The sequence below is a fragment of the Monodelphis domestica genome, chromosome 7 (assembly GCF_027887165.1).
Source record: "Monodelphis domestica isolate mMonDom1 chromosome 7, mMonDom1.pri, whole genome shotgun sequence".
NCBI classification, from domain to species: Eukaryota; Metazoa; Chordata; class Mammalia; order Didelphimorphia; family Didelphidae; genus Monodelphis; species Monodelphis domestica.
In genome coordinates, this window is record NC_077233.1 from 92,040,534 (window position 1) to 92,056,046 (window position 15,513).

Here is a 15,513-nt window from a genome sequence, read left to right on the forward strand (position 1 = left end):
GTCTGGGGCTCCTTTTTGCCCCTTTTTTGAATCTTCAGTTTCCATACGTAAATGCTTGATAATTGATTTCAAATTATTCTTTCTGGTTTGTGTAAATAAGTATATTGTAGAATGTCAAGAACTTGTCCTTTGCAGAAGTTGGCTAGATCTTGGCCGCCTTGAATTCTCTTTGTATAGAAGAGATCACATGTAAATGGTAGTGTGGCAGTGAGGCTTTGGTCACCTGGAGCTTTGCATAGCAGGATTGCTTTCATTGCCTTAATTATTATTCCCTTTTATTCAGGTACTAGTCATTGAGCCCCAAAATGAAGATGGCACATGGCCTAGGCAGACACTTCAGTCCAAGTAAGTGAGCTTTCTTCTTGTTCTAGTCCAGTGTTCAGATGTCTGAGTGAGAAACTCCTTTCTAAAGCATTTGTCTGTACTAGAGAATTTTTCTCTGACTTTGAGGAAAAAGTTCCCTGAAATTCTGAAGTATATATTCACTTGATCAGGACCTGTATATAAGAGGCATAACAGGCAGCAACCTTTTTTCATCCAAGATTAGTCAAAAGAGCACAGTGTCAGGGAAATGATTGCATTGAACTCTGGTGAGGTTCCTGTTGTTTTAATGATGTGCGATTATTCCCCCTCTGTGATTCCTGTCTGGCTGGGAGCCCAGAAGAACAGCTTAGTGGGCACAAAATTTTGGCTGAATTGAAGGCAGTAGCAGTTTAACTCTGTCTCAGAGCCATCAAAGTATCACCCTTGACTGGGGAGTTGTTAATAGTTGTCCCTGGAGCTTGCCAAGAACATTTTTTGGCTATAGGTGCATTTTTATATAGTGTGGAATACAGTATTGAGAGGGGAAGAGTTGATTTTTCTTTCTCAGCTGGGAGAAGAGTTATCTGTAGTGAAGATGGTTGTGGGACAATTGCCGGTCCTCCTTAGCCAACATCATCTAGGCTTTTGACAGACTTTTTGGAATAGAGGATTCCCTCTTTTCTGGGCCAGATAAAAGGAAAAAGGTACCCTAACTAATGATAGGTAAAAGAAATGAGAAGCTGTGGGGCATTCATGGAAACTACAGGACTTCCTAATATAGTCCCGAAGGAATTATTGTCTTTTGAGACACAACTTTACAGACCAGTTGAGGCTTGTCATCTCTTCAGAAATGTTACGTTTGGGTGTCTTGAATGAGACCCTGTCCATCTTTTTTCTAATGGTTTGCAATAGAGGCAGAGAATATCTAATATGGGAACAGAACTCATAGTAGTTCATTAGGAGGGCAGTAGTAACATTTTAAGAAGAGCATAAGGTGGTATACTTTGAGACCTTTTGCTGCCTTATGTGGTTTTGTCAGTTTTAATTGTCAGCTGTGTTGGGTTGACTGTGATATTCAATAATGCAGCTTCATTCTACTGAACTTTACAATGTGGCTGTATAAATATGGTTCCCTTTGGGTGAGCAGTAGCTTTTGTAAGCACACTACAAGGTTGGTTTTATTAGCATGATTATCACTATCTCCTAGTGACAGGGTTGAGAAATAGAAAAATTTCATTGAGTATGGTATTTATTTCTCACATATACAAATGACTTGCAGATCCCTGACCACTGCCAGTTTGGGACCCACTTTTTAGAGCAAATGTCTTATTTTTCTCCCTGAATTTTAATTATGATTTTGGTTAGTGCTATATCCTTTGTGCTAATGTCTCTAATTTTCTCCAATTATAATAATTTCTCTCAGTCAGCAAACATTTATTAAGTGTCTACTATGTGCTATGCATGGGGCAAAGAGGTAGAAAAAAACAGTACCTACTCTCAAGGAATTTACAATTACTTGAGGAAACTGGTACTCATATTAGCATGTACTGAGGAAAGATAATAAAATAAAGCTAAATAAAGAAGAAGGTAGTTAAAGAGGGAGGACATTAACAGTTGGAAAGATCTAAAAAGGCTGATGTAGTTGTGCCCCAGCTGAGGTTTGTTAAGTGACTGCATATGGGCAGAACCTTTCTAAGCTGAGGGAGTAGCCTGTGCCAAGGTATGGAAATGAGAGTGGGGATTTGTCTGAGGAATCTCCTGGTTGAGTCAGGGAGAGCAAAATGGGAGGCCACAGACAGGGTAGAGCATGGGTATGAATAATTCTAGAGCTAAGAGGTAGCCAAAGGACTTTATAATAGAGTAGGAGAGTGATTTGGTCAGGTTTAATGAAAATCTCTTTGGCAATAGTGTATAGGGTGAACCTGAGTAGGGAAACACTAAAGCTAGGAAGGTCAGTTAGGAGATCTTTGCAGGTGGTGGTTGGATGTGTAAAGAGAAGGGGTTGGATATGACATATGTATGAGGGAAAGAAAACAAGATTAGGCAACTGATTAGATATGTAGAGTGAACAATGGTGAGGCAATAAAGGATGGGAGACCAGAAGCCTTTAACAGAAATAGGCAAGTCTGGAAAAGGGTTGAGTTTGTTGAGGAGGGATCCATTTTCTTTTTGTCAGTGGTTGTCAGAGAAATCCTCTCATTATTTTCCTTTTGTATGTTTCCTTTTCTTATTCATTGGTCTTGCATTTGAGTTTGTTATAAAAATTTGTTCTGACTGCTGTAAGCCCTAGTTAGAACTATTGTATTTTTCCCCTTTCAAGGAAGGAAACTCTTCCCAAAGTAGCTGGTATGCACATTGGAAAGGTAGCTATTACTTTCTTTACATAGTATTAGAAAAAATTTGGGAATCCCTGTACAATATTTATTCTCATCTTAAAGACATACAAAGATATTACGTTTTGGGTACTTAAGAGGCAGCTCTTTTATAGTTAGTAGGATTAATTTTAGAATTTTAAGCAAGTTTCTTGGACAAGTGACTGATCTGAAACTGGCACACGTTTCATTTTAAGAGTTTAATCAAGTTTTTGTAGTTTCTCTTTACCAAATATGTATTTTGATTTATTCAGAGCGGAAAAAGAAAAGATTTTGTAAGTTGTTGTCCCATTTAATTTCTTAAATAACACATCCAGTGAGGCACATCTGTTGTCTGGACTTTTCAGAAGAATCTTGGATGCAGTGAAGTTCTCATAATGACCTACTCAGGTTCTTATGGTGAACTGTTATCTTTATCAAATGATACTTTAACTTCTTTTTAAGTATTTATAAAATACTAAGTATATAAGCACAATGAGGTTTAATCAGGTTATCCTTAAATGCCTCTGACATATGTGGTAATTTTAAGATTTAAAAGTATGATTACAGTTTTAAAATGTACCCTTCATCCAGTGTTGTGTAGGTGTTTTCTCCAAAGTTGATCCTAGGTAAGAGATATAGAGATTTTAAAGATCTTGGTTCAGCATCTCACCTCTTTGCAATTCTCAGAAAAGAATTATTTTTGTACTTGGAGACATTGTTCCAGAATATAGCTGTCTTTTTTGGCAAATTCATTTACATTGAAAATTCTGGTGATTTTGTATTACATTTTCTGCCAATAAGAAACAATAGAATCATAGAATTTAAGTTAGAAGGTACTGTAGAGACCATTTAATTCATGTCCCTTATCTTATAGACAAATTGAGTCCTCAAGGGAGAAAAGTATATTGCCCAGGGTTACACTGAGAGTAAAGTGTCAGGACCAGGACTAAAATACAGGTTTTTTGACTCTTGGTTTCAGTACTTTTATACTATGCCACAGTTATTTTTTTTTTTTGGTAAACAGAGACTGACCATAAATGGAGACTGTGTGTCCAGTAGCTTGATTGAATTGTATGATTTATTGTACTTGTAATTATATTCATCTTGAACTTCTTCCAGGAGTTTATTCCTCTGCTAAACAAGTACTACATAGGATAGATAGTGAATGTTATGGAAGGCAATATGAAGTTGGCATTTCACCGTCTTCTCTTTCACCCTCTGGCTCTGGTCTTTGTATCTTTGTATCTTTGTATCACACATCATATCCTTGGAATGTTGTGGTGGTGATGGAATGGTGGTGGGTAGATTTCAGTAGTGCACATTAAGTTATGTACTTCATGCCTTAGGCTTCTAGATTCCCATTTGATGTGTTTCCCCCTATGGGCAGCTAAGGATTGAAGCTGATTCACAATATTAAGAATATTTGAGTAGAAAAAAGAACAGTTCAAGTTATTTTCCCCATTCAACCTCTTAAATGATACATTCGATACATTCAATAACGTATTGTAAATGTAAGAATAAAGTGTACTTTATTACTAATGGAAGTTTATCTCCTGAGTGCTAAACCACTAAACTAAGGGGCTTCCTTGTTATTTAGAAGGTGAAACCAGGGGTAGAATTCAGCTTTTCATTCCCCAAACAGCCCATTGTGTTCTCTAAGTTATACTCATTTTATTAGTGTAGACACTTGACTACCTCCCTCATAGCTTCTATTTTTCCAAAAGGATTCAAGTTCAAGTCAGATACCATTAAGATGGGCACTCTGTGTTGACTGTATTTGCTCTTTAATCATTCCTTTGTCAAACATGTGAAAAAGCTTGATACTCCCAGTTAAAGTCACAATTGTATATTTCCAAAAGAAGACTTCAAAAGTCACTAGCTATTATTTGCCTTACATAGCTTTTAATTAAGGTAGAAAACATCCCTGTGGTTTTTGGATTTAACCAACATGGAAGTAAGTATAAATTCAAATCATGCGGTTAATAAAAAATATCAAAGTTTTAGAGTCACATATATAAAGTTGAAACCGTTCTTATTCTCATACTCATTTTTGATGCTTTATTTTTAATTCCTCATTTCACTTGGAGGGTATAGTGAAACTGTAGGGGCATTTTCATAGTTTAATTTAACTGTCATTTCTTATTTTTCATTCACCTGCTATTTGCCAGGCTAGGTGGTACCAGGTGCTGGGAATGTAAAGACAAAACCAAAACATTTCCTGATCTTGAGAAACTTCCATTCTGCTGGAGAGGATTTTCACTGTCTAGTTTCCTTATCTATTCAAGCTTATAGGGAAAACACTTCACTATAAATTTTACTATTGTTGCTCTTTCTCTCATTTTTTCTCAAGTAATCCTGTTAAATTAACAATCCAAAATGACTAAAACATAGATGATTTCTTATCCTGAATGTGTAGTATATGACCACATCGGGAAACTCTCATATATACAAGGCCAAGGATAGGAAATTTGTGAATTTCTTGAGCCTTGTCTAACTAGAATCTGCCTTGAAGTTAAATGAAAATGAACTTTTCATATCAAGTAACTGAACTCTGGGGATGTTCTCTTTTCCCGGAGAAGTGCCCTGAGGCACTGTAAAAAGTCAGTAGCATTATTCCTGCTTCTTTCCTTTCTCCCAGATCAAGCACTAGCAGAGCTTTTACTACCTCTCCAAAATCAGCAGCAAGCTCCTATTCCTCCATGTCTGCTTCTCCCATTACAAATGGTGATAGTGCTAACTCTTCTGGCGTGCACAGCTCCGGTCTCAGCAGGGGGTAAGAGCGGGACTTTTCTCACTGCTTCTCTTTCCTTGATATCTTCTCCTGACCCTCTTGGCTTTGAATGTCTGTCCACCTGTGTCTACCCTCAATGTGATGGGCTTAGGGTTTGCTGGTTCCCTTTGGTGGTTTGTTTGAGGGGGGGGCCTCTTGTCCTTTGTTTCAGCCAGTATTATAGCCACTATAACTAGATGCCCCCGGACCCCTGGGAAGCGTCTGCCTTTTAGTTGTTTTTAACAACATTAACCTAACCTTTTTTTTTCCTACTGTATAAGTGACTAGTGCTGAGGTACTGTTGCAATTTTATTTTTAGGAATTACTGTTAAGTAAATGAAAGCACAGAGTGGGGAATCCTCTATGCATCCATTCTCCCCCACCTTCCCAGGCATAAGCCATCCCACCCACCCATCCTCATCATGGTAACCAAGTAATGGTAGGGAAGAGAGAAGAGTATGAATTCCAGTTCAGAAAAACCTGGAGAGGGTGGAGGTTGGGTGGGAATTGGCTGCAGGCTTAGTTTGGTGTCACCTGCCTAGCCCTTTTCAAATTTAATATGTACTCTGAGAAAAGAAGAATTTATAGATCTCCTTTTCATTAAAGGAGAGCCAGTGTGATGACATCTTGAATAGAGAACTAGTCTCAATCTGAAAAAGACCCAGGTTTTAATTCCATCCCTGATACTTACTGGCTTTGTGACTTTGGGCAAGTCACCTAAACCTTTCCTTTCTTGAGGCTACCATCTAAAATGACAAGTGGCAGAAAGAGTGCTATCTTATGTTGTTAGAGGGAATTTCCCTACTGGGGAGTCCCCTCTATATAGTGAAATGACAGGTTTAGGCCCTATCCAATCCCTCCATTAAAGGGTAAATGTCTGTTATTCACAGATGAGCAAAAATTAGAATAAAGCATTAACCATAGCCCCTTCCTTTAATGAGGTTTGATGTACCTAGCTAGATGAATTTGATAGGAGCTGGAGTGGAATGAAGAGTAGAACCCTATAATGGGTCATCTGTACACATTTGTTGTTCAGTATATTCTTCTATTTCTGATGAGTGTTTTTGTTTTCTTCCAGAGGTTCTGGCTTCTCCAATTCTTATAGTTGCCGAGAGTCTCAATCTCACACTCAACCTGGGCTTTGTGGACTTGGAAACCTGGGGAACACCTGCTTCATGAATTCTGCTTTGCAGGTAGAGGTGCAAAACCTCCATCTAAAGAATTAACTAGTTGTCATAGACAACTTGAATTTTCCCAGGAATTTTCAAATTATTGGAAGTTGTGACAGCTGTGGTGCATAATAACCTGTTACACTTTCCATAGTCAACTTCTGGTTTTCTGTGTTCTACAGGTTCCCAAGCTCAAGTTTAAAAGAGCCCTGAATCATTCCTCCACCAGTCTTTTCTCTAGCTTGTTAGGTGTCACCTTTAGATGCCAAAATATTTTGATAAAGGATGATAGAATTATTCTTTAGGGTACCAGAATTTTTTCTTACATTTATTCATGCAGCAAACATTTATTAAGTACTAGTGGATGCAGGCATGGTAAAGATTAAAAAAGACTTAGTTAAGACTAGGTCCCTGCCTTCTTCAAACTTAGCCTATACTAGGGGAGAAAAGATACAGATAAAATTATGTATATAAAGTTCAGTTTTGGATTTTGCTATTTTCAAGGTTTGACTTTTTCCTGAGAGTATTAATGCACTTGGCCTGTGGCCTTCAGAATGCACTGTAGAGAGGTAGTGGTAGTTTTTAGAAATCTACACTTTTGCCCTACCCTTAGACTTTATTCCTGGGTAATAACATAGAGCAAGCCAATTATTTCAGGAAACTTTGGCTCAGAATTGCTATCTATGGAAGTTCTAATTTAGAGAGAAAGTAAATGGCTGTCAACCCCAAATGAGCCTAAGTAACTTAGCTCACCACTTATCAACCAGAAATTCAAAGGCTACCCACCCAATGTGAGCCTAAGCAGGTCACTTAACCTTGAATTTCCAAAAGCATCAAGTCTTGCAGGAAAAACATAAATACATTAATGATAGTGGGATTTTTTTTTTTTATCCACTGGGCAAGCTTAATGGAGTGAATATTGGAATAAGAATTAAGGCAAAAAAAAAAGGGAGTCAAGGTGCTTGGGTCTTGATTTTACTTCTGACCATAGCACAGAATAATTTTGAGGGAAGAAATAGTACATGTTGAAAGCACTTTTAAGGATACTATGTAAGTATAAGAATGTATCAACACAGTCTTTGGATGCTCATATTTATTGCCCTTTGAAAACATCTAAAGCTTTCACAGTAGAAACTAGATGACAGTTAACTTCAGGATTTGGTTATTCTTTGTATGCTATTATATTTTATTATTCTTTACATTTTTACCTGTTTTAATACGGTTGTATATGCCCTGACAAAATTTTCTTTTCAGTGCTTGAGTAACACTGCACCATTGACAGAATACTTTCTAAAAGATAAATATGAGGCTGAAATCAATCGAGATAATCCTCTGGGCATGAAAGGGGAAATAGCTGAGGCTTATGCTGAACTCATCAAACAGATGTGGTCTGGGAGGAACACACAGGTTGCCCCACGGATGTTCAAAGTAGGTAGACATTCTCTTATTGGAGAGCTGCTTAGTTTTCTGTCCTGTTTTTAGATTTAATTTTTTTTTCCAGCGAGCGAGCACTTCTCTTTCCTCCACTCCTATGAGGAAGAAAATAAAAGTCAAAGTTCTTGTAACAAATAAATGTAGTCCTTTGAGCAAGACAAATTCCCACATTTACTCTGTCCAAAAATATTTGTCTCATTTTCTGTTTTTGGCCCCCCTGTCAGATAGGTAGCATATTTCATGTCAGTCCTTTGCAATTATGGTTGGTCATTGCATTGATCAGTATTAAGGATTTCAAAATTGTTTTTCTAGTGTTATTAAATCCTCCTGGTTCTGCTAGTTTTACTCTATCAGTTTTATAAGTTGTCTCAGATTTCTAAACTATCATCATTTTTTATAGCACAATGGTATTTTATAGTACATCAGTCATTCTCCAGTTATGGGCACCCCCGTATTTTTAAGTTCTTTGCCACCTCATAAAGAATTATAAATATTTTTGTGCAGATGGAACCTTTTTCTCTTTCTTAGATCTTTTTGGTGGTAATAATCCAGATCTTAAATCTTTTTGGGTATAGGACTACTAGTGGATCAAAGAGTTTACAGTCTGGTCACTTTGGGCCATAGTTCCTATAGTGTTCCAGAAAGTCTATGCTGATTCACAACCTGGAGGTAGCGAACTTTGTTTTTTAACTAAATACCTGGATGATAGAAGTAAAGAAAATAAATCATCATTATAACTTATAGTATATTGGTATGACATATTTAAATGAAAATAAGGATGTTTGGGGATATATCCCTACCCTTAGTTCCCCAAAAATAATTTTCTTGAGATAGCCCCTAACCTGGATCAATTTGGCTATGGGACATTTCTGAGAACTTCAGAACCAACCTAGTGAGAGTGGGAGAGTAGACATTGTCTTTACTCATAGCAACATAGGACTTAAAAACAAAATATCTTCCCATGTAACTTCTTGTGATCATGTCTTCTGAAAATGTGTTATATTTTTGTACTGGATGTAGCATTTTGACATGGTTCCTACTGAAAGAAGTCTCTTAACAATAGGAAATCTGCCTATTCTAGCCCTTAGCTTATCCTGTAAATGCAAAATACAGGTTTGTGGTCTTCCAGAAGCCAACTCTTTGAGGCCTGTCTCTGACTGTAATTTTTGTAGCTTATTGGTTTTGATGATATTATTTGTATATAATGTTTCAATTTACTTCATTACTACATTCATTTATATATGCTTCCAATACCTCATCATACCATGGAGATATTCTGGGTTCTTAAAGGTAATACAACAGAACCTTGTTAAAGTTTTATAGACTTTGAGGATGAACCTAGAATTTGATCATGTATTTGTTACTTGAAGACCAATATAATCAAGTTCAGAGTCTTGTTATCAGAAAATTGACTGCTATAGAAGGCTTTTTTTGGCCATAGCACCTTATTAAGTATTGTGTACTAAAACATAAAAGATAAGGGGAAGGGAACATTTTCCCTACTGAAATAATAGTTTTGTTTAGCTGTTAAAAGACTGAACCCAAAAAATAGTCATAAATGGATTGATGTCAACTTGTAGAGGGAAGGAGAGAACTGTCCCTATAATGGAATGCCCAAGTGAGCTTCCTTTTGTAATGTGCTATTTAACTTCAAATTTTTTTTTAAATTTATTTTGTTTCTATTCAGACCCAAGTTGGTCGTTTTGCCCCTCAGTTTTCCGGTTACCAGCAACAGGATTCTCAAGAGTTATTAGCCTTTCTTCTAGATGGATTGCATGAAGATCTAAACCGTGTGAAGAAGAAACCATACTTGGAGCTAAAAGATGCCAACGGCCGGCCTGACTTGGTAAGATATTTGAGGTCAGATCTATGGATTCTACTGATCTTAAAAAGACGGGTCTTCTTGGAGGTGGTAATCTCTGATTAGATAGGTTCTTTTTAGACCATTGTTTCCTAGGGGTAGTAACAGAACATTGGAATGTTATATTGTGGGCCACAGCTTATACATGTAAGGCTAAGTTGCTATCATTACTATTCTTTATTATTAAAATACCAATTTTTAAAAAAATAAATATTTCCCCCCTAATTACATATAGAAATAATTTTTAACATAAAAATTTCTTTTGAATTCCCAGTTCTCTCCTTCTTTCTTCCCTAAGATGTCAGGCAATGATATAGGTTATACATGTGTAACCATATAAAACATTTCTATATTAGTTATTTTGTGAAAGAAAACTTGAACAAAAAAGAAAGTGGAAAATATTATTCTCTGAATTCAGACTATACATTTTTCTTTTTTCTTTCTTTAAAAAAATTTTAATAACAAATTTCCAGATGAGTTTTCCGAAGTTATATAATCCAAATTTGTCTCTCTCCCTTCTTCTCTGCCCACTCTGGGAGGTTGCAAGCAATTCATTCCAGGTTATACATGTATTATCATGTGAAACAGGTTTCCATATTATTTGGTTTTTAAGTGAATAATCTTATAAAACCAAAACATGCCCAAATAAACAAATGATAAGTTATGTGATTTCATCTGCATTTCTACTCTCAACAGTTTTTTCTCTGGAGGTGGATAGCATTCTTTTTCATAAATCCCTCAGAATTGTCCTGCATCATTGTATTGCTGTTAGTAGCAGAGTTTGTTACATTTGATCATTCCACAATACTGTGTTAACTATGAAAATGTTTTCCTGGTTCTGCTTATTTCACTTGCATCAGTTCATGTAGGTCTTTCCAGCTCTTTCTGAAATCACCCTGTTCATCATTCCTTGTAGCACAGTAGAATTCCATCACCATCATATACCACAATTTGTTCAGCCATTTCTCATTTGAGGACCATCCCTTTAAGTTTCCAGTTCTTTGCCACCACAGAGAGAGCAACTATAAATATTTTTGTACAAACAGGATCTTTCCCATCTCTGGGATACAGACCTAATAGTGGTATTTACTGGATCAAAGAGTGTGCATTCTTTTATAGCCCTTTGGGCATAATTCCAAATTGCCCTCCAGAAGAGTTAGATCAGTTTGCAACTCCATCAGCAATGCATTAGTGTTCCAATTTTGCTACATCCCCTCCAACATTTATCATTTCCCCTTACTGTCATATTAGCTAATCTGATAGGTGTGAGGTGGTACCTCAAGAGTTGTTTTAATTTGTATTTCTTTAATCAAGAGTGAATTAGAACATTTTTATATGATTATTGATAGCTTCCATTTCTTCATCTGAAAATTGCCTATTCAGATCCTTTGACCATTTATCAATTGGGGAATGACTTTGATTCTTATAAATTTGACTTTGTTCTTTATATATTTGAGAAATAAGACGTTTATCAGAGAAATTTGTTATAAAAATTTTCTCCAGTGTGTTGTTTCCCTTCTAATCTTGGTTACATTTTTTTTTTTACAAAACTTTAAAAAATTTAATATAATCAAAATTATTCATTTTATATCTTGTAATGTTTTCTATTTCTTATTTGGTCCATCTCCATAGATATGACAGGTAAACTATTCTTATAATATCACCATGCTTAAATCATATACCCATTTTAACCTTATCTTGGTATAGAGTGTGAGATACTGATCTAAACTTATTTTTTGCTGCACTGTTTTCCAATTTTCCTAGCAATTTTTGTCAAATAGTGAGTCCTTATCCCCAAAGTTATGACCTTTGGGTTATCAAACAATAGATTGCTAATGTTATTTACCCCCAATCTATTCCATTGATTTACCCTTCTATTTCTTAGCCAGTACCATATTGTTTTGATGATTACTGCTTTATAGTACAGCTTAAGATCTGGTACTGCTAGGCCACCGTCCTTCACATTTATTTTCATTTGTTCCCTTGATATTCATGATCTTTTTTCTTCCAAATGAATTTTGTTACTATTTTTTTTCTAGGTCTATAAAATAGTTTTTTGATAGTTTGATTGGGATGACCCTGAATAAGTAAATTGGTTTAGGTAGGATTGTTATTTTTGTTATGTTAGCTTGGTCTAACTTTGTGTGAAGTGTTTTGTAATTCTGTTCATATAATTCCTGTGTTTGTCTTGGTAAATAGATTCCCAGGTATTTTATATTGTCTAGAATGATTTTAAATGGAGTTTCTAATTCCTGCTGCTGAGCTTTGTCGGAAATATATAGAAATGCTGATGATTTATTTGGGTTTGTTTTGTATCATGAAACTTTGCTGAAGTTGTTAATGATTTCAACTTATTTTTTTAGTTGATTTTCCAGGATTCTCTAAGTGTACTATCATATCATCAGCAAAGAGTGAGAGTTTAGTTTCCTAATTGCCTACTTTAATTCCTTCAATTTCTAAATCTTCTCTTAATTGCTAAAGCTAGCATTTCTAGTACAATATTAAATAATAGTGGTGAGAGTGGGCATCCTTGCTTCACTCCTAATCTTATTGTGAAGGCATCTAACCCCATTGCAGATGATGGTTTTTGTTTTTGATGGTTTTAAATAGATATTACTTATTATTTCAAGGAAAGACCCTTTTATTCCTATACTTTCTAGTGTTTTCAATAGGAATGAGTATTGTATTTTGTCAAAGGCCTTTTCTGCATCTATTGAGATAATCATGTAATTTCTGCTAATTTGATTATTCAGTCAGTTATGTGGATATAGTATAAATCCCACCCGTTCATAATGAATAATTCTTGTAATATGTTATTTTAGTCTCTTTGCTGGTGTTTTATTTAAGATTTTTGCATCAGTGTTCATTAGATAAATTGATCTGTAATTTTCTTTCTCTGTTTTTGGTATTCTGGTTTAGGTATCAACTCCTTATTTGTGTCAAAAAGAATTTGGTAGGACTCCTTCTTTGCTTATTTTACCAAAAAGTTTATAGAATATCCAGATTATTCTTTAAATGTTTGATAGAATTCACTTGTGAATCCATTTGGCTCTGGGAATTTTTCTTAGGGAGTTCATTGGTGGACTTTGTTCAGTTTCTTTTTCTGAGATGGGATTATTTAAGTATTCTATTTCCTCTTTTGTTAATCTAGGGAATTTATATTGTAAATGTTCATCCATTTCACCTAGATTATCAGATTTATTATCATATAATTGGGCATAGTAGGTCCTAATGGTTGCTTTAATTTCCTTTTCATTAGAGGTGAGATCCAACCTTTTCATTTTTTATATTGGTAATTTGATTCTCTTCTTTAATTATTTTAGTCAAATTAACCAATGCTCTATGTATTTTATTTTTTTCATAGAACCAGCTTCTAATCTTATTTATTAATTTAGTACTTTTACTTTCAGTTTTATTAATTTCTTTGGTTTTTAGGATTTCCAATTTATTCTTTCATTGGGGATTTTGAATTTGTTCTCTTTCTGTATTTTTTAGGTGCATGCCCAATTCAATGATCTACTTTTTCTCTATTTTATTGATATAAGTATTCAGGGATAAATTTTCCCCTGAATACTGCTTTGACTGTATCCCATAGATTTTGATATGTTGTCTCATCATTATTTTCTTCAGTGAAATCTGTGATTGTTTCTGTGATTTGTTCTTTGACCCACCTGTTTTGGATAATTAGCTTATTTAGTTTCCAATTAATTTTTAATTTGCCTTTTCATGAACCCTTATTGATTATAATTTTTATTGCATTATGTTATGAAAAAGTTGCATTTATTGCTTTCCTGCATTTGGTTGTGATGTTTTTATGCCCTAGTACATGGTCTATTTTTGTATATGTACCATGTGCTGCTGAAAAGGTGTATTCCGTTTTTATTCTCATTGTTTTCTCCAGATATCCATTAAATGTAGTTTTTCTAAAATTTCACTCACCTTTACTTTTCTTCTTTTTTCCCTTTGGCTAAATTTATTTAGTTCTGATAGGGGAAGATTGAGGTCCCCCACTACTACCTATTTCCTCCTTTAGCTCTTTTAGTTTCTCCTTTAAAATTCTGAATGTAATACCATTTGGTACATATATCTTAAGTACTGAAATTATTTCATTATCTATACTGCCTTTTATCAAGATTTAATTACCTTCCTTATCTCTCTCTTTTTAAACTCTTGTCTTCTGTCTTAGAATCAATACTGTGTATTGGTTCCAAGGCAGAAGAGTGGTAAGGGCTAGGCAATGGGGGTCAAGTGACTTGTCTAGGGTCACACATCTGGGAAGTGTCTGAGGCCAGATTTGAACCTAGGACCTCCTGTCTCTAGGCCTGGCTTTCAGTCCACTGAGCTACCCAGCTGCCCCCTGGTTGTGTGGTTTTTAAGGAACTCTTTTTTAAAAAAAATTAAGTTTAATTAATTAATTTAGATTTTCCCATGGTTACATGATTCATGTTCTTTCCCTCTCCTCCTTCCACTCCCCCTCCCATAGCCAGTGAGCTATTCCACTGGATTTTTTCATGTCATTGATTAAGACCTAGTTCCATGTTATTAATATTTGCAATATAGTGATCATTTAGAGTCTACATCCCCAATCTTATCCCTATTGATCCTTGTGATCAAGCAGTTGCTTTTCTTCTATGTTTCTACTCCCACAATTCTTTCTCTTGCTATGGATAGCATTCTTTCTCATAAGTCCCTCAGAATTGTTCTAGATCATTGCATTGTTGCTAGTAGAGAAGTTGGAACTCTTTTCTTCTTGGATTTTTGTGCTGCTTTTTCCACTTTTCCACTTTTTTATTAAGCTGTTTTTTCCTTTTTTTTACACATTACTTTAATTTCTTTTCCTCCATTTTTCTTTGACCTGTCTTATTTGATTTTTGCATTCCAGTGCCTGAGACCAGTTCCTGTTTTTCTTTGACATTTTACATTTGGTTGCTTGGATTTCACCATCTCCTATCAACTCCTTGCTCTTTGTCTATAGAAATTTTCTATGATTGGGGGTTTCTTTTACTGTTTGCTCATTTTCTCAACTTTTCTTTTTCTTTTTCTTTTCTTTTTTTTCTTTTTGCCTGAAGACTGGGAGTTCTGAGAACTACTGATTTTGTTTTCCCTGATGATCATTGTAGGACTCAGGAGTTAGAGCTATTTTGCCTTGGGGGCTAAGGGCTTCACCACAGGGCAGATTTGAAAGGACCAACGGCTATGGACTTCTAGGCTTCATTGAAGTCTAGTGCCAGGGCCTGTAACATCAAAGGGGTGGGTCTGGGGTGTAGGGTGCTCTGATGTTGGTATAGGCAGGGTCCTTAGTTCCTGAAGTTGGCCTATACCTAGGCTAAGAACCTGGAGCATTAGGGTATGGAAGGGGGTTGGCCAACAGTCTTCTTTGTCCAGTTTTGCTTCTCATTCCCCCTTATCTCATGAAAACACTTTTCTTTGTGCAGTTTTGCTTCTCATTCCCCTTTATCCCATGAAAATTGACTCTGCCTACCTTTCAAGTTGTATTCTATGGAAGAGCCCCTTCCATCTTGCTGTTGTTTTTTGACTCCTGTTGTTTTGAGGTGCTTTTTAAATAAAGATTGATTTGGAAGAATTGTCAGAGTGTTTTCAGCTTTCACTGTAACTAAACTA

The 15,513-nt window shown here is 35.6% G+C and overlaps 1 protein-coding gene across 4 annotated transcripts in view; it reads left to right on the forward strand.

Moving 5' to 3' along the window:
* USP4 (ubiquitin specific peptidase 4) overlaps positions 1-15,513 on the forward strand; it is a 77,857-nt gene that overhangs the window by 14,329 nt on the left and 48,015 nt on the right. For 3 of the 4 annotated variants that reach the window (XM_001367910.4, XM_007499846.3, XM_056805067.1), the window contains 5 exons: positions 284-345; positions 5,296-5,430; positions 6,506-6,620; positions 7,851-8,024; positions 9,718-9,876. In XM_001367910.4, coding sequence (XP_001367947.1) covers positions 284-345; positions 5,296-5,430; positions 6,506-6,620; positions 7,851-8,024; positions 9,718-9,876 — 645 coding nt within the window. The remainder of the gene's footprint in view (positions 1-283; positions 346-5,295; positions 5,431-6,505; positions 6,621-7,850; positions 8,025-9,717; positions 9,877-15,513) is intronic. The other variant, XM_001367946.3, reaches the window with a different exon arrangement.